A 22,162-nucleotide genomic window follows, 5' to 3' on the forward strand; every position below is an offset into this window, starting at 1 on the left:
TTTCGGGTAATAATTGAATTTTAGTTTATTTTGAATTGAAATTTTTAAAAAATAATTCAATTTTATTGTAATTTTTTTTTTAAATTATAAACAATTGTTAAATTTCATAAAAATTTTAATTGAAAAAATAATTTTGATATAATTGAATTTGTGATGTATTTCATTAAAATTATTAAAAATAATTAATTTAGTGAAGAATCATTTTAGTTCAAAATTTGTTAATTAATTGAATTGAAGAAGAACTGAAGAAGATCTACATTTTATACTAAAAAAATGTATTTTATTTACATTTTTTTTAAAATGTAAAAAAAATGTCGCATTTTTATTAAAAGAAGTCGATAAAAGTCGTATTTTTGAAAAAAGTCGGAAAAAGTCGTATAATCCGAGGCCTGTAAACATATAATTTTCATTATTATCAGTTAATATGTAATAATATTCTTATAAATTAAATTATTATTGATAATATTAATCTTTAATTTCTTTATAACAAACAATTAAATACTCAATTTGGTGCGCTTGCGCGCGTTTAATTTTGCTAGTAGTAAATTAAATTAAATTAAAAAATCTTCTCAGGAGGTGATTTTTTAGTTTTCTTAAGTTTATTTATTTTTTTTTTTAATTTATAGTTTAATTGTGAAAAAAATAATAATGGGAATTTTTTTTTTTGTGTTTTAGGAGCGAACGACACATGAGCGTCGGCCAGAAGAAATACCCTCTTTATATACAACTGCCAGGCCTGCTGAAACCAGCAAACACAATGTGACTGCCACAGCTTCCGAATTACTGGCCAGATCTGGTTTTCAGCCATATCGGCCCGAACATCATCCCGCTCATGCACCACCACCGCCATTCGCCCTGGACCCCGCAGCCTACAGTCCTTATCATCATAGTCTCTACCCACCGCCACATTTGCAACACGCTTATAGGTAAGAATTAAAAAAAAAATTTTCTTTAAACGTTTTTTTTATTGGCCGCATTAATATTTGTTCTAAAAATCAATTATTAGAATTTTTATTCGATATAATTTTCTTTTAGTCGAATTTTTATTTTTTCGAATTATTATTTTTTTATAGAATTTTCATTAAACCAATTTTCTGTATTATAAGAATTTTTATATAACCGAAAATTTACATCATAGAATTTTTATTTGTTAGAATTTTCATTTAATATGAATTATTTTATAAATTTTTAATTGACAGATTTTCTTTTTATACGAATTTTTATATAAAAAAAATTTTTAGCTACCGAATTTTTGCTTTACAGAAAGAAGAATTTTTATTTTACATTTATTTTCATTACAGGACTTTTTATGTAAAAGAATTTTAATTTTAAATAAATTTCAATTCACTGAATTTTTATTTGTACAAATTTTTAATTAATATAATTTTTAAGACGACGAATTTTCATTTGTACGAAATTACAAATAGCCGAAGAGAAAATCGACAGAAAGATTACGGTGGAATTTTCAAAAATTAACCAATTAGAAATTATATCTAAAAAATTGTGATTGGTCAGTTTTAAAAAATGAAAATTCGACGTCTTAGAAATTATATCAATTAAAAATTCGTATAAATTAAAATTTGGTGAATCGGAATATTCGAATTAAAATTCTTTTTTATAAAAAGTCATATGTAAAGTAAATGACTGTAAAATAAAAATTCTGCCAAGCAAAAATTCGGTAGTAAGAAAATTTTGTGAAATTAAAATTCGTATAAAAAGAAATTCTTTCAAATGCTAATTCGAAGAAATTAAAATTCGTCTAAAATAAAATAATAAATTATTATTAATAAAAAAATTTGGGGAATAATTTTTTATTTGTATGCTAAAAATTTGGAAACTGAATTTTTTAAATATTCAAATCGCATTTTTTTTCTTTATGCTTTCAGAATAGAAGAACAATTGTATTTGGAAAGATGTAATATGTTGAGACAGCCCTTGTTTCCTGGTCTCCCATCATATCCTCTCTATGGATTGAGATATAGTCAAGACATGATGCCACCGGGTTCACTAAGTCTCATGTCCCCGGTGATGCACGAACGGTAAATATTATTTTTATTCTTATTACTATTGATAAAATTATATTAATTATTCTGTAATATTTATTCATAAAAAAAAAATTATATCATCCACTTTCTATGTTAATTATTTTACAAACAAGATAAAATGAAAATTTTCAAATAAATTCACATAGAATGTTGAAAATTAAATTATTTTTCAAAATTAAAAATCGATCTAAATTTAAAGAGTTTGTAATTTTGTTGTCAACGCTCATTTTTTAATTTAAAAAATATTTTTTTTACTTAAATTTGAAATTTTTCTCGAATTTGAATAATTTATTAAATTTGTATTTTCAAATTTTTCTCTATTATTCACGTAGAAGTATTTTTTTGAAATTTACAAATTTCTAAAAGGAAGAAAATTTTGAAATTTACAAAATAGACAATTTTGAAATTTACACAAGAATTTACATTGAATTTGAAAATTCTCTTAATTTTTAAATACTTTCAATTGGCAAACGATTGAAATTTTTTTCGACTTTAAAAAAACCGTGAATTTAATTATTTTTCAAATTACCATAGAACTTCGAATTCAAGAATTTTATAAACTTACATAAACATAAATTTTACATTTTTTTCTAATTTGCAAAACTATCAAAAAAAGTTAAAAAAAATTTTTTTCCAATTTAAATAAGAATTTTTATTATTTATTAATTATTTATTTTTAAATTGTGGAAAATTTGTACAAGTCCAAACATTGAATACTTTACAAATTTTCACGATAATCGAATTTGATTATTTTCGAAAATTTTAAATATTCGGCATTTAGGAAATTATTTAATTATATTTAGAAAAATTTTCTATAATTTTTAGAAGAAGATTAAAATACTTTTTTTCCTATTTTTTCAATAAGGTATGAAAATTCGATTAAATAAAAATTCTACTTTATAAAATTTGGTTAAATGTAAATTCTATATTTTATAAAAATCGGTTAAACAAAAATTCTAATAAATAATATGAAGTCGATTAAATAAAAGTTATTTTTCTTTGAAAATTTGGTTTTCATATAAATTCTATTTGAAAATATTTAGTTAGAAAATAAAAATTCTTCTATATTAATTATTCGATTTAATAGAAATTATGTTAAATAAAATTTCAGTTAAATAAAAATTTTATAGTATGAAAATTCAGTTCAATAGTCAAATTTTCATTTGATAAAATTTTTATTTAAGTTAAAGTAATTTATTTAGTAATAAATAATTTTTGAATGAGTAATTTTTTCAAATTCAAATTAAAATATTTCTAAGGGATTTTTTTCGACAAATAAAAATTCTTTCAAATAGAAATTCGATGTTTTAAGAATTATATAGCAAATATCAATTGGTCCATATAAAAATTAAAAACAAATTTGGTAGAATGGAAATTCTGTCCTTTAAAAATTTGATTAAATAGAAATGTTGTAAATGAAAATTCCTTTAAATAGAATTTTTTTTCGGTATATGAAAATATTGTTAAACAAGAATTTTAAATAAAAAAATTCGTCGATTTAAAAATTCGATTGAATGTAAATTTTATAATATTCAGTGAAATAGAAATTTTGAAAAAATATTATATTTTAGTTGAATAATAATTTTTCGATATGAAAATTTGTTTCAATATTCTACATTAAAAAATGTTAATTTCTGTAAATTCGGTTAAACAAAAATTCTGTTTCGTTTAAATAAAATATTAATAATAAATAAATATTATTCCTTATGAAAATTTGATTCAATTTTTAAAAATATTCAGTGAAATAGAAATTTTGTAGAATTATTTTTTTGATTGAATAATAATTTTTCGATATGAAAATTCGTTTCAATATATAGATTTTAGATTAAAAAATGTAATTGAATAAATTTCCGTAAATTCTATTTCGTTTAAATAAATATTATTTTTTAACAGTTTATTAGTTTTTATCAGTTAAATAGAAATTCTTTTTAATAGAATTAAAAATTTTTTTTTTTTTTAAATAAAAATTCTTTTGGTAATACAAAAATTAGATTCAATTCTATTTGATAAATAAAAGAAAAAAAAAAGAAAATGGATGATATATATTTATAGTTATATTATTAACTATATAAATAATTGTTTTTATGAATTAAATTACTATTTTTTTTTTTTTTTAAAGAAAAAATTAAAATGTAAAGAAAAATAATGTTTCTAATGAATTTTCTTTATTTACAGACTGAAGCTGGAAGAGGAACACAGATTGAGGCAGGCAAGAGAGCAGGCTGTACTTCGTGAGGAGGAGGAGAGGAGAAGAGTTGCACGAAATTCAGCTCCCACAGCTCCTGTCGCAGCACCTGCGCCTGCATCTGCTGATACTGCAGGTGAGCGAGTCGCTCCACCCCCCACTGCCTTCCATTGAAAGAAAAAACGTCACGCACAAGTCGAGGTTTATCAGATCGTCTGTCATGCTTTTGTTTTCATTTTTTGTTTTCTTTTTTCATATGATCACAAAAATCATCATTGAATTAAATTTTTTCATTAGAATAAATAATTAGAAAAACAAAGAGGTAAAAAATAACAAAAATCTCTGGAAAAATTTACTAAATTCTCACGCGATCTGATAAGCCTTGTCTATTTATTTTTAGTAATTTTTAGTCAGCAAAAGACGATGGAGGAATAAAATCGTCGTTTTGCTACGAACAAAAAAAAAAAGAAAATGAGTCTATATGAAAATGAAAACACAGAAAGAAAAACTTGGTTTTTCATCCTCAAATATTAAAATGAAAAAAAAAAAAAACAAAAAGAAAGAAAAACCATAAAGGAACAACCCTATTATGCCAGATCATTCTTCTAGTCTTTAAAACAGCTGAAAAGTGTGAAAAAAATCTACTAGAAGAAAATTCCGAATCCGGTAGAGAATTTTTTTTTTTTTTTTTTTTTTTTTTAGAGAGAAAATGAGAGAGCGAGTGTGTGTAAAAGAGAGAGAACGAGCTTTAAGTGATTTTTTTTTTTTTTTTTTTTTTTTTGGACAATGAGTCAGTACGGAAAATAGTAAGAAAATAAAAAAAAAAAGAATTTTTTTTTTCGCAGGTTTGCTTGTTTTTTTTTTCTTTTTGATTAATTATTATTATTTTTTTTTTTTTGTTTATTTTTTTTTTTTTTCTTGAAAAAATCTTTGTAATCGAATGCCAAGCGATCGTTTTCTCAAACACGGGTAGTTGCAGTGTGATCCGATAGTTTCAATTCTTTTGTGCCATTGAACTTGGTGAACTGTGCAAACAAAGTCATAAAAAAAAAAGAAAAAAAAAATAATAATAATAATGAATAAATAAAATAACCTGACTGTGAGAGAGAAATTGAAAATGAATAAAAAGAAAAAAAACTACTACGCTTCTAATCTTAAACTATAATTAATGAAAGTTATAGTTATAGTTCATTTCTTACGAAGCTAGATTTAATAATAAAAAAAAAAAAAGAAAAAAAAAATTTAGATAAGAATTGGGGCAGCGACTTTCGACATTTGTTATTTTTTGCCAAGCTTTCCTTAGAACTTGTGATAGGTATGTTTTTACTAATGTTCTTAGACGAAAGACTCTGGGCGCTCCACGAGACAGATCTGCTCCACTTAATCATATTATCACTATTATTATTATTATTATTAATATTATTATTATTATTATTATATTATTATTATTATATTATTATTAATAGTAATGCAGTCAATAGATTGCTAATTCAATTAGTTAAATAATTATTTTGATAAAATTTTTTTTTTTATATAATAACTGAAATTAATCAATCAACTAGTTAATTATTTTGTATTATATTTAATACAATAAATATAATATATTAATTTGTTAATTAAATTAATATATTAATTTACTACTAAATTAAATAATTAACTAATCAGTTGATTGACATTGATTTAGTAACTGAAATTTAAGAAAAATTTCCTTTTTTCAATTATTGAAAAAATAGACGAGAAAACGATTTAAAAAACAAAAAAAAAAAGGAAAAATTGAGAGCGATCCTTGTGATTAAGATGCAAATATTATTTGTCGAAAATCAAATTAAACATAAAACTACTGTCCATGATAGTGCCACTAGAATTAATAGAATAAATTTTTCCTAAGGTTCGATTTAGCAGATCGCCCAGTTTTACACTTATCAGACCAAAGCCTGACTTATAAATAGTTCCAATAAAATAACTTTGATACCCAAGAAATGAAAAAAAAAAAAAAAATATCGAAATAAGTCGGCCTTCGGTCAGTCTAGTTGAAAAATCATTTGACTAATTCGGTCAAGAATTGAAGCTAATTCGAAATGTATAAGCCGTCACTGTACAATCACACTAAAAAAAAAAAATAAAAAAAAAAAAAAGGATCGAGTAGTTAGTTAATTAAAAGTATTTTGTATGACTTAAACCTAAGAGTGCACAACACCTAAAAGAAAAGGGCTCGTGTATATTTTCCTAATTGATTTCAAGAGAAAAAAAAAATCCTTATGGATTAACGAATTTAGTGTATATTTGTTATTTTATAACATTTTCTTTTTTACAAATTTATTATTAGGTAATTTTTATTATTCTCTAGAGACGTAATTTTTTTTTTCTTTTTTTTTAGATTATAATATTCGAAACAGTATTTTAATATGTCTTCGTGTAAAAAATTTATTGTCTCAAAGCAATTATTTATTAGTAAAATATTTTATAAATATAAAATAATTGCTTTGGAATATATTTTTTTGGTGTTTGGTTTTTTTATTTTATTTTTATTTTTTTGGAATGTTTGGATCTGTTCTTTTGTTAGGCGCACTGCACTCTTTGCGTTAGTTTCCGCAACTGTTTTAGAAATGTTCCGCATCGAGGTATTATTATTATTTTTTTTTTTTTTTTTATTTTTTTTTATTTTATTGTAAAAAGAAAAAAAATTGAAGACAATGGAAGAGGAAGAGAAGAAAGAAAAACACTATCCTTATTACACTGACCGAATAAACCGATGTACATATATATATTAAAAAAGAAAAACGAAAAAAAAAATAAAATAAAACAATAAAATCTTTTGTGACGCCTATTTCATTTGTCAAAATTATATCACTTTTATATAATTTATTATGTAAACATGTATATTTGGAATATCATTTGAAAAATAAATATTGCATAAAGTGATCAAAATTCTAATTGACTTGATATTCTTGACCCTTGAACCGTTTTTTAAAAACAGTTTTGGGGAAGATTCATAAATATCTATAATAATATAATAGAAAAAAAAAGAAATATTTTCGTTTTGCGTCAAATCGATATAATTATAAATAATTGCCCGAAAAAAGAGATTGCGATCGCTATCGGTGATTCATTTCTATTTTCATTTCGTTTTTTTTTTTTTTTTTTTTTGTTACTTTTTTTGTAAAATTTTTATCGACGGTAATCATCCCCAATACTTCATCGTTATTTAATTAGCGTAATAAGGTAGAAAAAACAAACAATATTGGTAAGTTTTCAAGGGCATCACGAATATTTTTTTTTTTCTTTTAATAATTGTGAAATAAATTTCTTCACTTTTTTATAAGAATTTTTTGTAAAACAAGTAAATTATTTGAAACTACTTTAATTAAAAAAGAAAACAAATTTCAAATCTTATTTTAAACAAATTTACATGATTTTTTTATTATGGACTTGTAATTTGTCTTTTTAAAATGAAAGTTTCAAAAAATGTGCTTATTTTGAAAATTTAGTTCAAATTTTGTAAAACAAATTTTTTGTTTTATTTTATATTTATACAAATAAGGAAAAATCTTGTGTTTTAATTACTATTTGTAAATTGTAAATAGTTATAATTCAATTTTAATATACTTGTAATAAAAAGTGTAAAAAAAAAAATCGATTACCTCGCCGAAATAAAGGTTTCTTTTGTCAAAAAAAAAAAAAAAGAAAGAAAAATGTATACAAAAATAATATTACGTTTTCTTTTCAATCTAACAATGTCATCTTTTATAGTCAATTTATGTTTATTTTTGTAATTTTGTTAAAAGCAAAAATGTAATTATTTAAAAAATATTTTACAGGATTAATTTATTTATTATCATTACTATAAAATATAATCAAGATCAGAAAGAGGTGAATTTTTAATTCATTAGGCAATTATTTATTGACAATATTTTTGAAAAATATTAAATAAAAAAAAAAACAATTTAATTTCTTTTCTAGTTATTAAGTATTTTGTTTTTTAATTTTATTAATTATATATATATAAACAAATTCCTTCTCGTATCAGAAAAGGATTGCAGCTGTAAAATATGTAATGAAAATGTAAAATTATTACATAATCTATAATGAAAAAGGTAAGATTGAAAAATATCTCTCTCTTTTATTGTCCACTTACTGCTGAACTCTTTATATATAGATATATATGTTTTCTAAGTAAGGTATAATCATTTCTGACATCAAAAGATTTTTTTTTTTCTTTTTTGATTTTTGCACGAGAAACAAAAATATTCTGTATATGAAAAAAAATTACTGTTTTTTAACATAAATATTTGTAATGATTATATATTAATGAGTTTAAAATTCATCTCTTTCATTCCTATAATTAACGACCTCCCCCACCCCTAATTCTTTTTTACATTTATTTATTATTTATGTATACATAAAACGCAAAAAGAATATTCCGAGAGAAAATATCAAATTTTTAAATTTCTACCCACAAATCCTTAATAAATTCAACTTTTTTTTTATTTTTTATGTCAATTTTTTTTTCAAATAATTTACTGAATTTTTTTTTTTTTTTTTTTTAAGTGTCACAAAAAAGACTTGGAATGTTCTTTACGCGTTGTTAGCGTTATGGAATATTTAGTGGAATGTTACCAAGCACTGTGTTCGGGATTTGTTCCAGCTAGGAAGCCGACCATAGCGGCTCAGTTGCACAGCAGCGAGAGGGAGCGTGATCGTGAAAGGGAACGTGAGAGGGATCGTACGACGATCAATAACAATAACAACAGCAATTCTAGTAATATTAATTCAAATGGAGGGACCACAACAAGCGTCAGTCATCATCAAAGGAAGGAAGAACAATCTTCATCGCTTCTTCCTCCTCCTCATCCTCCTCCACAATCGTCGTCGGATCCATCAACGAGCCTCTATCATTCACGACTATCTCAATTTCCAAATTCAACAACACCAATTTGTCCACCACAACAACAACAACAACCACAGTCAATGGGTTCTGTTCCCGTTAGTTCAGCGCCAATTCCATCACCCATGGGCTCAAATTTACCTTCCCTAAATCTTGGACCATCACCGATAATAAGCTCAGCATCAATTGGTGGTCCACCTCCTATTCCCACATTAGGACCAGGCGTTATCGGTCCACAATCCTTAAGTATCCCACTTTCTCCAATTATCTCAATACCTTCTCTACACCTTCCACCAGTACCAACATGTACCATTCATTCTAGTCAACATACAGCCACAATTTTGAGTACGACTTCTACGGCCAGTTCTTCATTATATCAACAACAACAACAACAACAACCACCACCTCAACATCGAATCCACTCGACTGGATGTACAACGACTGTTAACACTTTATCAGCAAGTGGAATGATGACAACTCACGTCACTCATTCTCTAACCACTCCCGGCGTCTCACCTTCTGGTAATTATTTTACAATAATCGAAAAAAAAATACCAATTCAGTTATGAAAATTCCAAAAATCACACAATTTTAACGAAAGTAGACTAAGAATAAGCAATCCAGGGGTTTCAACAGATTTAGTAATTTTTTCATTACATTTAAGAGGTGTATCATCAATTTTATGGAGTGACTATACATCGCAGTGAGAAGAGAAACATTGTCATGCGAAAGTAAGAAACTTTTCTCATCGATGAGTGAGTGAAATCAAGGTTGCCAACCTAGAAGACGTGTTGGTAAAGTAGGTATTGAATAGTTTCTTAAGGAAAAATTCAATACCTACCTTACCAACACGTCTTCTAGGTTGGCAACCTTGATTTCACTCACTTATCGATGAGAAAAGTTTCTTACTTTCGCATGACAATGTTTCTCTTCTCACTGCGGTGTATAGTCACTCAGGGTCTATTAACTTTATTTCTACAATTTTAAATATTCGTCCAAATTTAATAAGAATAGATAAAATTACTTTATTTTGTTGATCAATTTTTTTAACAACAATTTTATTATTGCTATCATTACCTGTAGAATTTCTATAGTCAAGACCGTACAAAAGTGAAAAAAAAAATTTGGAAATTTAAAATTTTAAACGCACTACCATGTAGAGGACAAAAATTGCGCAACTTTTTTGTCTTTGACATTTTTTTGTCGGAATATTATTATTATTTTTTTTTAAATAATAAAGAAAAATTGAAATTTTTTTCATTCTCAATTTCATTGAAATTTAAAACATAAATCGTCCTATCTTGAACAAATATTTATGAAATTAAATGAGATTTGTGTATTTGTGTCCATAGAAGCTGATAAAATAATTAAAAATTCAAAAAAAAATTAATCGTTTAATTATTTTTTTTTTTAATAAAAGTTGAGACGTGTCAATAATTACGGCTTCTCAATTTCAGTGACAAAATGTATGCGGGAAACTTTTGTATTGAAAGAACTTCCAGTGAGAAATTTGTTTATTAGTATATAAAGAAGTTTTTTGTAAAATAATAAACCATTTAAGATAAGAGTTTAGAAAATATAACAGTTTTAAAAAAATGTAACTTGCGCGTCACCTCAGTCAACGCGCCATGTTTTCTCAGGCATAGAATATAGGTTAGTTCCACAATGGGCTCGGCGCAAACGACAAACGCAGCGTAGACGCATTAAGGCCTGAGCAGAATAGAAACGTAATCGGAATTGTAACCGGAATAATGAGTTGGAGAAGGACAAACAATATGTCTATCCTTCTCTAACTCATTCTTCCGGTTGCTTTTTGCGATTACTATTCCGGTTACGTTTCTATTCTGCTCAGACCTTTAAAATGCTAATCATTGCCTTGTGTCTAGCCCATTGTGAAACTAACCATATAGAATATAATTATCGTTGCTTTTCGATTATTTTGTTTCCAGGCACTTTCATTTCTAATTCTTTTTCTATCATGAGAATTATTTTCTGTCATAATTATAAATCAGACTTTTTAAAATAAGAATAAAAAATCGCTAAATATTTGATTTACTTTTTTGTGAAAGCCGGTTACTATTGGCGATTCAAACACAGCTACACTAGCGCCACAGTTGAACTAACTTAAGCGTGACTCGCTCTGTAGCACTCCATGTGTTTTAAATTATTTTTTTTATTTAACGCTTAAAAATTATTTTACAAACGCAATAAAAATATCAGAATAATTAAATAATTTGAAATAAACTGTCAAAACTGAGATTGCTTTAGAGCGAGTCACGCTTACGTTAGTTCAACTGTGGCGCTAGTATAGCTGTTTGAATCGCCAATGAAAGAGCAAAAATCGTTATGCATGTAAAGGTACTCTCACACCTTTTTGGCTGCCTGCCTGCCTGCAGGTTACCATGGCAACGCACGAGTGTGAGTGAGACAGAAAATTTGAATATTCAAATTTTTAAATTTTCTGTCGCACTCACTCTCATGCGTTGCCATGGTAACCTGCAGGCAGCCAAAAAGGTGTGAGAGTGCCTTAAACAAAACCATAACCTTCTATGCGTGAGAAAACATGGCGCGTTCACTGCGGTGACGCGCAAGTTAAATTTTTTTAAAACTATTATATTTTCTAAAGTTTTATGTTAAATGGTTTAATATTTTACAGAAAACTTCTTTATATACTAATAAACAAATCTCTCACTGGAAGTTCTTTCAATTCAAAAGTTCCCCGCATACATTTTGTCACTGAAGTTGAGAAGCCGTAATTATTAACACGTCTCAACTTTTATTCAAAAATCATTAAACAATTTACCTTAATTTTATAAAAGGCAAAAAAATAGTAGAATCTCGATTGGAAGTACGCTCAGTTCAATGTTTTTCCTTTTTGTTCACATTTATCAATCCTTTACTTTAATTGGAGGTTATATATGTTTTTGTTATAAAAACAGTTTTATTTTCAGGCAATCTAACAGCCAACGCCGGAAAATTGTCACCAATTTCTCACAGTTGTCACGCAAGGAGTAAAGAATCTCCATCAATAACACTTTCAACGCCTATAAGTACAGTAATGTCAGTGACAGCATTAACAACAACGACAACAGTAACAACAACAACAACCTCAACAAATCCTCAACACGCATTTGTCAGACCATTTGAGGATTCTTTTCGTTCAACGACAAAACCTCTACAAAGAAATTTGACAAATAATCATCAATCACAAATTATAACAAATCATCAAACCACTCAGGATTCAATGATGAAAACATACGTGTCAATTGCACCCTCAATTACAAATCAAATCACTGAAACGTCCTGCAAAGATTCCATCTCAAAAACACGAATTGACTCAAACCATCAACATCAAATGGTTCAACCAATTCCCTATCCACCGCCATTTCATCATCCCCACATACCCGTCACTCATGTGCCAAGTTTATATAAACCACCGCACTTTTCCTCACCCCCAGTACACCATCAACATCACCAGTCGTCGAAATTAAATTTATCCACTACTACCACTCCAAATTCAAACGGAAATATCGAAACGAACAGCAATGCCAACATTGGTAATTTAAGTACAAAAATTCATACACAACACACGAGTGAATCTCGAGAATCTTCAAATACATTAAGAAATGAACATTCATCATCAGTCAATAATAATGAGGGAAAAATTGCTCCTTCCGCCAATTATTATCTAAATCATGTGCCTCCAAATTCAAAAATGTTTAATACACAAAATAATAATAATCCCGAGAAGGAAAATAAGGAAATATTCGAGAAAACAAGAGAAAAACAAATTGAAAAAGAAAATGAAATACAAAATCGAATTCAAGAACATCAAAATTTAAGTCAAAATCATATTTTAAATCAGGAACAGAGTAAAAATTTTAATCATGAACACAATCAGAGTCAAATAATTATAAATCAAAATTTAAATATCAACCAAAATTCAAATCAATTACAACAAATTCACAATCAAATAAATTCAAATCAATGCCAAATTACAATGAATCAGAACCAAATAACAAATAGTCAAAATCAAAATTTAAATCAGAATTCAAATCAAAAACAAAATTTAAATCATAGTCAAATTTTGTCAAAAAATCAAATTCATAATCAGAGTCAAAGTCAAATTTTAAATCAGAATCACAATATTAATCAGAATGGATCGCAATTTAATGATAAAATTGTCACGCCACAAGCAATTTTTGAACCATTAAAGGAAAATTTATGCGAGAAGGAAAGCAAAAAAGAAATTGATTTAAATAATTATAATAATGAACAAAATTCAGTTATGTTCACATTACCATTTCAACCAAAATTTAAATTCGGTTTAAATGAAAATGTTACGCAAAAACCTATTGATACTGCACAATTAATGCAGAGCATTAAATCAGAGGAGGTGTTGCGCACCTGCCAAAATGTTTCAAATGTACTTTTACAAATACCTAAATATCAAGAGAAGCTATTAAATTTTTCACAAAACGAACTTAAAACAACAGCCTTTTGCATCACTGACAAGTGCAATAATTTAACGGAAATATCAATGAAATATGAGCCGGCAGTTTTAAATGTACCGGATGTTAGTAAGGCATTAGTGAAGAAAGAAGAAGATGAGAGTGAGAAATTTTTCTGTGTACCCGAGTCGCCGAAAAAATTACGATCATCACTTGATTTAGCAGAGAAGCGACGAAAAAGAAAACGGGAAAAAAATAATGGAGCTACCACTACAACGACAACAAATACTGCTGCTACAACTACCACCACCATTACAACAACAACAACAACGACAACAACTACTAATTGTCACTCGGAATCGGAAGATGATGAAACAAAGGAAATTGATCTTTGGATTACTAAAGGACCACCGTCGAAGCCACAATATTCCGATGAGAAACTTGCCTTTCTTGCAATGTTTGGATTGACGACACTTAGCATCAAAAATGGTAATTTTTGTTTTATATAAATACATTTTTTTTTTTTTCCCAAAACAAAAAACTAAGAATATTTCCGTTTATTATGCAACAAAACAGCTCAAGTATTTAGGATTGAAAATAATATTTTTTGTTTTCAAAATTTTTCTTTTAATAAATATTTCATTTTTGAGAAGGGTCAAACCATTATATTTCAACTAAAGTGGTCGCTGACTAATTTTTAAAAATTATAATACTTTGCAGGAATGATTTTGAAGTTATCAAGATCACGAAATGAAAAGAATTTTATTAAAAATTTAAATATTTATTGTAAAATATGAATTTAAAGTATATGAGGTGCTAAAAACTGTCAATTTTTTAGCCATTAGAAAATATGCAAAAAAACATAGAATTTACCATAAAAATAAAAAAAAATTATTGGAATTTACTAAGAATGAATAAATTTATCATTATCAATTGATATAATTATTTAAAGATGTGAAGTAATATATAAAATATGATTTCCAAGTGCACCTGTCAAATAACCTAATTTTGCGATTTTTATTCATTAATTATAAAAAATAGAAAACATTAAATTAAATAAAAACTTACCAAATATGAAGTTCTTGCCATAAACTTTTAGAATTTCTTTGCACTTTTCTTCTTTTCTATTCATAAGTATGAAAAATTTTAAAAATAAAATAGCTACTTTGTCTATTTTCACTATTTTTGAAAGTCAATAACTTTCTTGGAGAAAAATGAAAAAATATGGGGTTTCGAAAATTATTTAAATACACACTACATATACATTCACTGAAAATTTCGCATTGGTCCCGAAGCTATTTTCGAAGATAAAGTAAATTAAAAATTTCGTATTTTTTAGGCTATATTGACATGGATTTTAAATCAATGTGAAGGTGGTTCACTGGTGACGACAAACTTCACATTGATTTAATACCTTTAAAACCCATGTCAATATAGCCTAAAAAATACGAAATTTTTAATTTACTTTATCTTCGAAAATAGCTTCGGGACCAATGCGAAATTTTCAGTGAATGTATATGTAGTGTGTATTTAAATAATTTTCGAAACCCCATATTTTTTCATTTTTCTCCAAGAAAGTTATTGACTTTCAAAAATAGTGAAAATAGACAAAGTAGCTATTTTATTTTTAAAATTTTTCATACTTATGAATAGAAAAGAAGAAAAGTGCAAAGAAATTCTAAAAGTTTATGGCAAGAACTTCATATTTGGTAAGTTTTTATTTAATTTAATGTTTTCTATTTTTTATAATTAATGAATAAAAATCGCAAAATTAGGTTATTTGACAGGTGCACTTGGAAATCATATTTTATATATTACTTCACATCTTTAAATAATTATATCAATTGATAATGATAAATTTATTCATTCTTAGTAAATTCCAATAATTTTTTTTTATTTTTATGGTAAATTCTATGTTTTTTTGCATATTTTCTAATGGCTAAAAAATTGACAGTTTTTAGCACCTCATATACTTTAAATTCATATTTTACAATAAATATTTAAATTTTTAATAAAATTCTTTTCATTTCGTGATCTTGATAACTTCAAAATCATTCCTGCAAAGTATTATAATTTTTAAAAATTAGTCAGCGACCACTTTAGTTGAAATATAATGGTTTGACCCAGAATCAAATTTGAATTATTAAAATTAATAAAACTAAAAACATTTTCAAAAAGAAACATAAAATCAAAATTATTTTCAACTTTTTAAATAAATAAATAAACACAAAAATTGTGAATATTTGTAGGTCGGTTTTTCCCAAAACTCAATTCGCTTTCGATAATATTGAATGGATTATCGAATACAGATTCGATACTATCGAATTTTGCAGAAGCTTATTGGTTGCATATAAAAGTAGAATTAGAAAGTTTCAATGTTTCGAAAATAGTGGCGGGAAAATTCAAAATAAATGCAACAAAATTTAATTCGAAATTATTTTCATTACTAAGAAACTAATTATTACACAATAGTTATTATTATTAGCCAATAATAATTAATTAATTATTATATTTATTTATTTCAATAATTATTTAACTATTTTTAGTTAAATTTTCTTTAAATTAAGTAATAATTTAATTTAAAAATAATAATTAATATTAATATTAAATAAATAAACGAAGAAAGTAAATAAAAATAGAAAAATAAATATTATAAATAAACAGTAATAAAACTAAGTTTTGAAAAATTGTATTTAAATGTTTAAAAATTAGCTGAAAAAAATTTTTATTACAAAAATTACATTAAGTAGAAAATTAAATTAATAAACCGTGAAAAAAGGCGTTGGAAAATTGTTGACTATTTTAAAAATACGTATTTTTCCATGATTGGATAATATTCTAATTTTAATAATTGTAATTTTCAGAAATGGAATTATATAAAGTGGAAAAACGATACAGATTAAATCCTGATCCACCAGAACCGCCATTAGAAATTGAGCCAGCATTAGAATCGGCATTGCCAATTCCAAGAGAACATCCAGATGTTTTGCTTCATTCAACCGATTTTGTGCCAAAAGTTGGATTTTTAAAGAATATCGGTCTCGACATAATGCCACCAAGCAAAAGAGATGGTAATTTATTTTTCTTTTTAATTTTACAATTCAAAATTTAAGTTTCAATAAATGAAAAATAATTAATAATAATATATATGAATTATAATTAATTTTCAATTAATAAAAGAAAATATAATTAATTTTAACTAGTATAATAGTCATAATAATAATTTAATTTTGAATACCAACAGTAAATAGTAATTATAAAAATTAATTATTAAATGATAATAAATTAATAAAACAATGAAATTTTTGTAGAAGCAGAAATTACATGGCAATATATTTTACAAGATCGCAAAAAGAGAAAAAGCATGAATACTGTTACTGCATATTGTGATCGTATCGCTAAAGTTTATTCAAATAATCCACCATCGGCGCCAAAACCACCGCAAAGAATGAGACTTTTGGATAAAATTAAAGTCAAACATATACCAGAAAGACCGCCACCACTTCCGCCCTTGGTACCTAATATCGTGTCAACATATTATCCAATTCTTCCAATGCCAGGCGAAAATGGAGTGAAACATTATAAATTTTCGGAAATAAATAATGACGATGCCGATGATACGGCTAGTGATAATAGCGATAATAGGCCCAAGTGGAATGGAATCGAAGATGTGATTCAAGCCTACAAGGATTATCAAAAAGGTAAAAATTATTATGAAAAAAAAAAAAATCAACTCCATTGAATTTTTTTTTTAGCCAAAAACCGTTCATTTAGTAATATTTTTTTTTTTTTTTTTTGCATATATTCTTTTCACGACAATATTCTGTAAAAATTATTAATTTAAATTATGAAATCGAATTTCATAAAACCGAATTTATTCAATATTTTATTGAAGTATTATTATATTATTAATAATATTATTATTTTATTGAATATAAATTTAAATTTATATATGGACGATTCCACGTGAGATTTACCTATGACCTTTTAAATTCGTCTAAATATATTTTTTTCTTATTCTTTGCAGAAAAGAAAGGTTTAAGTATTTTTTTATTTTTTTATAAGTGCTCAAATTTTCGAGTTATGAATTTTTAAAAATCTGATTTTTTAAAGTTTTTTTTGAAGATACTTGTGTCAAAAACACTTTTCATTTTGAAAAATAAAAAAAAAAAGTAAAATTTTTTTTTTAAACAAATCATATAAACAAAAGGATCATCAGGCCCACTTCAAATCTTATTACAAAATTTTCTTTTGATTTTCATGTGTGTAAAAATTTTAAAAAAATAAAAAAAAATCGCGCCTAAATTTAAAAAAATTTAATTTGTTTATGAAAAATCGCTGTTTTTTTATAAACAAATTCAAAATTTTTTTTTTTCGTGAACATATTTTGAAAGTTGATAAAAAACTTAAACTTTTTTGTATCTTAATCATAATTTCTAAATTCAATACTTTTTGTGTTATATGTCATTAAAATTAGGTGTATTTCAAAAAAACTTGAAAAAATCAGATTTTTAAAAATTCATAACTCGAAAATTTGAGTACTTATAAAAAAATTAAAAAATACTTAAACCTTTTTTTTCTGCAAAGAATAAGAAAAAAATATATTTAGACGAATTTAAAAGGTCATAGGTAAATCTCACGTGGAATTGCCCATATATAAAAAATTTATAAAGTAGAATTGATATATTGCAATTTAATTAATTTAATTAATAATAACATTATTTAAGAATTTTTTCAGCCCAAATTGGAAAATTAAAAAATCGCAAATTTTTTTCATTTAAAATAAATGTTCTAATAAATATGTGCCTGAAATATTTTGTTAAAATAGAAAATTCATTAAGTAAAATTTTGGTTTAATAAAAAATTAATAAGTAGGGGAATAGTGTCAGGGTTGGACACAGTTTTGGTTTTTTGTTTATAAATATTTTGTTTAGATAAATTCAGTCAATTGTGGTATATGGGTGGAAAGATCTACAAAAGAGGAACACTTTTGCTGTGGACCGTAAATTGATTGGTCCAAAATTAAAAAAGTTATAAACATTTAAAAAAAAAAAATCTAGTCAGGGTTGGACTTTTCAGTCAGGGTTGGACACTTTTTGAAAATCGAAACGCATTATTGGTAAAAACGTAAAATAACATTTGTAATGTTTTTTATTCTTATTTTTTCATGTTTATCTTTACTTATTGTTTACAAATTGTAAAGCTTCATGGGTTTAAAAAAGGAATGAACTCAAATTATAAAAAATAACGCTTTATTGTTCCAAATAACTCAATGAAATGATGAACAAAAGTTATACAATTTAAGTATTATTTTTCTAATATCTTTGGCACAATTTTGCACTGAAATATCAATAAAATAAAATTTATTTGTATATTTATTTAAAAATTGTGTCAAATTCATAATTAATATGGGTGTCCAACCCTAACTGTATAAAGTGTCCAACCCTAACTAGAAGCATCATTTTCGAATTGTGCTAACCATAACTAGACATGTGTCGCGATTCGATTTTTCACTTTTTTTCTTCTTAAATTATGTACCCCACAATACATTCAATAAGCTTATCTTGCCGAATTCTTGCTTTTTTTACACATTTTTTAGATTTATTCACAAGTCAAACAAAACTTTTTTTGTCTCTTCGATTGCACCGAAGTCACAAGAGACGCTACTTTTGATTCTCCAAAAATGTAATGCCACAAAAAGTTAGCTAATACTACTTGAATATTCGTCACGTACGCACACAGGTGGCGCTAGTGTTCTTATTTAAAAAAAGCCAAGTGTCCAACCCTGACAAGTGTCCAACCCTGACACTATTCCCCTACGAAAATGTTGGTTAAATAGAAAATTTTCCTAATAAAAATGTTGGATAAATTCAAATTTTTCGGTAAATTAAATACAATATAAATTTTATATTATAAAAATTTGATTAAAATAAAAAATTTCTCAAGTGAAATTTTGGTTTAATGAAAATAATTTATGGAAATTCGGTTGGATAAAAATTATTCTTTAAATTCGATTAAATTAAAATAATATAAAATTCCAGTTACATAAAAATTATTCTTTGTGAAAATTTGGTTCAATGAAAATTCTATTTTATAAAATTTAGTTAAATAAAAGTTATTCAGATAATTTAATATTGAATATAATTTCTTTTAAACAACATTCTAATAAAAATTAAATACATCTGAAAATTCAGTATTAAATATGTATTTTTTTGTCTGAAAAATGATAAAATTTTAGTCCAACAAATTTTTTTTTTTGAAAAATTATTGATCGAGTAAACAGAAATTTTTTTTATCAGAAAAATTATAATAATTCGTTTAGAAAAATAGATTTTCTTCTAAATCGACGATTGTTATAAATATTGTAAACTTCGCCGAAGTTAAATTTGGTTAAACAAAAATTCTCTTAATTAATATTTTGATTAAATAGAAAAATTCGATTTTATAAATTTCGAAACTCTGAAAATTTAACGAAAAATTGTTTCTAAATTTTTATGCATCCCTTGTGTAAATTTTTTTTCGAAATGAAATTTATTTTATCATTCACAAAAAAAGCACAAGAATTTAGAATTCACAAAAATATAAAATAACTTTTTTTTAACTATTTGAAATATTAAAAATTTTAAACATTTAGGATTCTCTTTTTAAGTAGTTTTTAGACAAAATAAAATGAAGTAATTGTGATAGTAATTTTTTTGTTTTTTTTTCAATTTTTCAGAAAAGGCAATGGAGAAAAAAATATTGAGTGTTCAAACTTCGAAATTGGTGGCACAAACGAATAGTTTGCGATCCGAAGCCATGCAGTTGGAAAGAAGATGGTATGAATTGGTGGACTTGAGAACATCGCTCGATTCCGAAAAACGTGTCCTTAGTCAAAAGATTGAAAGGATCAATGCACTTGTCAGGGCTCTTAGGTAGCGATGCGCAACGCACAACACGGAAATTCTTTCATCTGTGATATTATCAAAGGGTTAAGGGCCATTGGTACATAAAACAGTTGTGAAACAATAAAAATTTTCATTTCACTCTTATTTTATCAATTTTTTTTTTTTTTTTTTTTTTCAAAAAAACGCTTTCATTTTTTTTTCTAATAACTCAATTTTTATGAAAAAAATATCGATAGATTAAATTTTTTATTTTATATTTGTGAAATAAATTCTGTGCAATATTTTAATGATTTTTAATTCTCGATTTTTTTGAATATCTGTTTTCTTTAGAATTTCGATTAAAATAATTTTATTTTCTCAAAAACAATTTCAATAACATTTGTTAAAATTCTCTTTTAAATATTTTTTAATATCCTTTTTAAAAATGTTTTTTTTTCATTTTGTTATTAATTAATTCTTTTTGTTAAATTAATTTTTGCAAAATGTCGATATTTTTTTCCTATCACATACGAATAGAAAAGTATTAGAATATTAATTCAACGGAAAAATCATATCAAAGTAAAAAAAAAAAAAGAAAACTACGAAAACAAAAAAGTTTTCTTAAATGAAATTTTAATGATTTTTTAAGTGTCTTGAAAAAAACAAAATTTTTCTGACCAATAGCCCTTAAGCTCCAGGTATAAATAATTGTAATTTGTATCATAATATTTTAACGAAAAAGAAGAAAAAGAAGAAGAAGAAGAAGAGGAAGAAGAAAAAAAAATAGAAAACAAAGCACCGTGTAACTTATTTCGTTCACTGTAATGTGAACTTTGATATTGTATATCGTACTCGAAGGGACGTCGTCACATTTTTACATAAAAAAAAGTATCGCGAGATCGATATTTATCACACAGCGCAATAATATGAATGATGACGAAAAAAAATATCAATGTGACAAAAAAATCAATTTCAAAACTCTCTCTTCAAAAAAAAGGAGGTTTTGAAATTTTTCAAATAAATTATTTTGTTATTTCAAAAGCATCAACTATTGCTATAAAAAAAAAAAAATTCACAGAAGGGATTCCTTTGCGATGTCTGTATTTTATAAGCTCTTAGATCAATGAAAAAAAAAACAAAGAGAAAGAGAGAAAGAAATTTTGTAATTTTTAGAGAAAAAAGGTGTTGTTGTTGTTTTTTTTTTTTTTTTTAATTTAGTTAAGTTAATTACGACGTATCCTTCGTTTTGTTACCCTTGTTTCCAATGGAAAACAAAAAAGGCCAGTTATCGCATTTTTTTAAGAATTTTAAATCGAGGTACTTAGATAATGTGACTTAATTGCTTGAGACTCCAGAGGAGTACATTCCATTATTGAATGCTCGTTTAATAATCAATCCAACATTCCACGTCCAATAATAATCGAATTGAACATTTTTTTTTTCCGTTAATTTTAATGTTTTCAGAATTTTTTTTTTTCCTAATAATTAATTGTTTTCAATTCGAACAATATAAATTTATTGTCAATTTAAACACATCTGCTTTTAATTTAATTTCTTTGGTACAAATAAAAAAAACAATAAATAAAATCGAATTGATTGTAATTAAATTAAAAATTGTTTTTAATTTCAAAAATAATAATCTTTTGATATTAATTAAAAAAAAATATTATTATTATATTATATTATATAATATAATTATATATTAATAATAATAAATATAATTATTAAAA

The 22,162-nt window shown here is 25.1% G+C and overlaps 2 protein-coding genes across 4 annotated transcripts in view; both read left to right on the plus strand.

Moving 5' to 3' along the window:
* LOC127290316 (uncharacterized) overlaps positions 1-20,616 on the plus strand; it is a 192,838-nt gene extending 172,222 nt beyond the window's left edge. For both annotated transcript variants that reach the window (XM_051318808.1, XM_051318809.1), the window contains exons 10-17: positions 676-926; positions 1,887-2,039; positions 4,221-4,366; positions 8,876-9,637; positions 12,067-14,055; positions 16,431-16,637; positions 16,878-17,267; positions 20,285-20,616. In XM_051318808.1, the coding sequence (XP_051174765.1) occupies positions 676-926; positions 1,887-2,039; positions 4,221-4,366; positions 8,876-9,637; positions 12,067-14,055; positions 16,431-16,637; positions 16,878-17,267; positions 20,285-20,484 (4,098 nt within the window). In that variant the 3' untranslated portion in view covers positions 20,485-20,616. The remainder of the gene's footprint in view (positions 1-675; positions 927-1,886; positions 2,040-4,220; positions 4,367-8,875; positions 9,638-12,066; positions 14,056-16,430; positions 16,638-16,877; positions 17,268-20,284) is intronic.
* LOC127290329 (histone H2A-like) overlaps positions 1-22,162 on the plus strand; it is a 365,622-nt gene that overhangs the window by 339,245 nt on the left and 4,215 nt on the right. The window lies entirely within an intron of this gene.

Source organism: Leptopilina boulardi, unplaced genomic scaffold (assembly GCF_019393585.1).
Source record: "Leptopilina boulardi isolate dan_hultmark-lab unplaced genomic scaffold, ZJU_Lbou_2.1 LbouV2_59, whole genome shotgun sequence".
NCBI classification, from domain to species: domain Eukaryota; kingdom Metazoa; phylum Arthropoda; class Insecta; order Hymenoptera; family Figitidae; genus Leptopilina; species Leptopilina boulardi.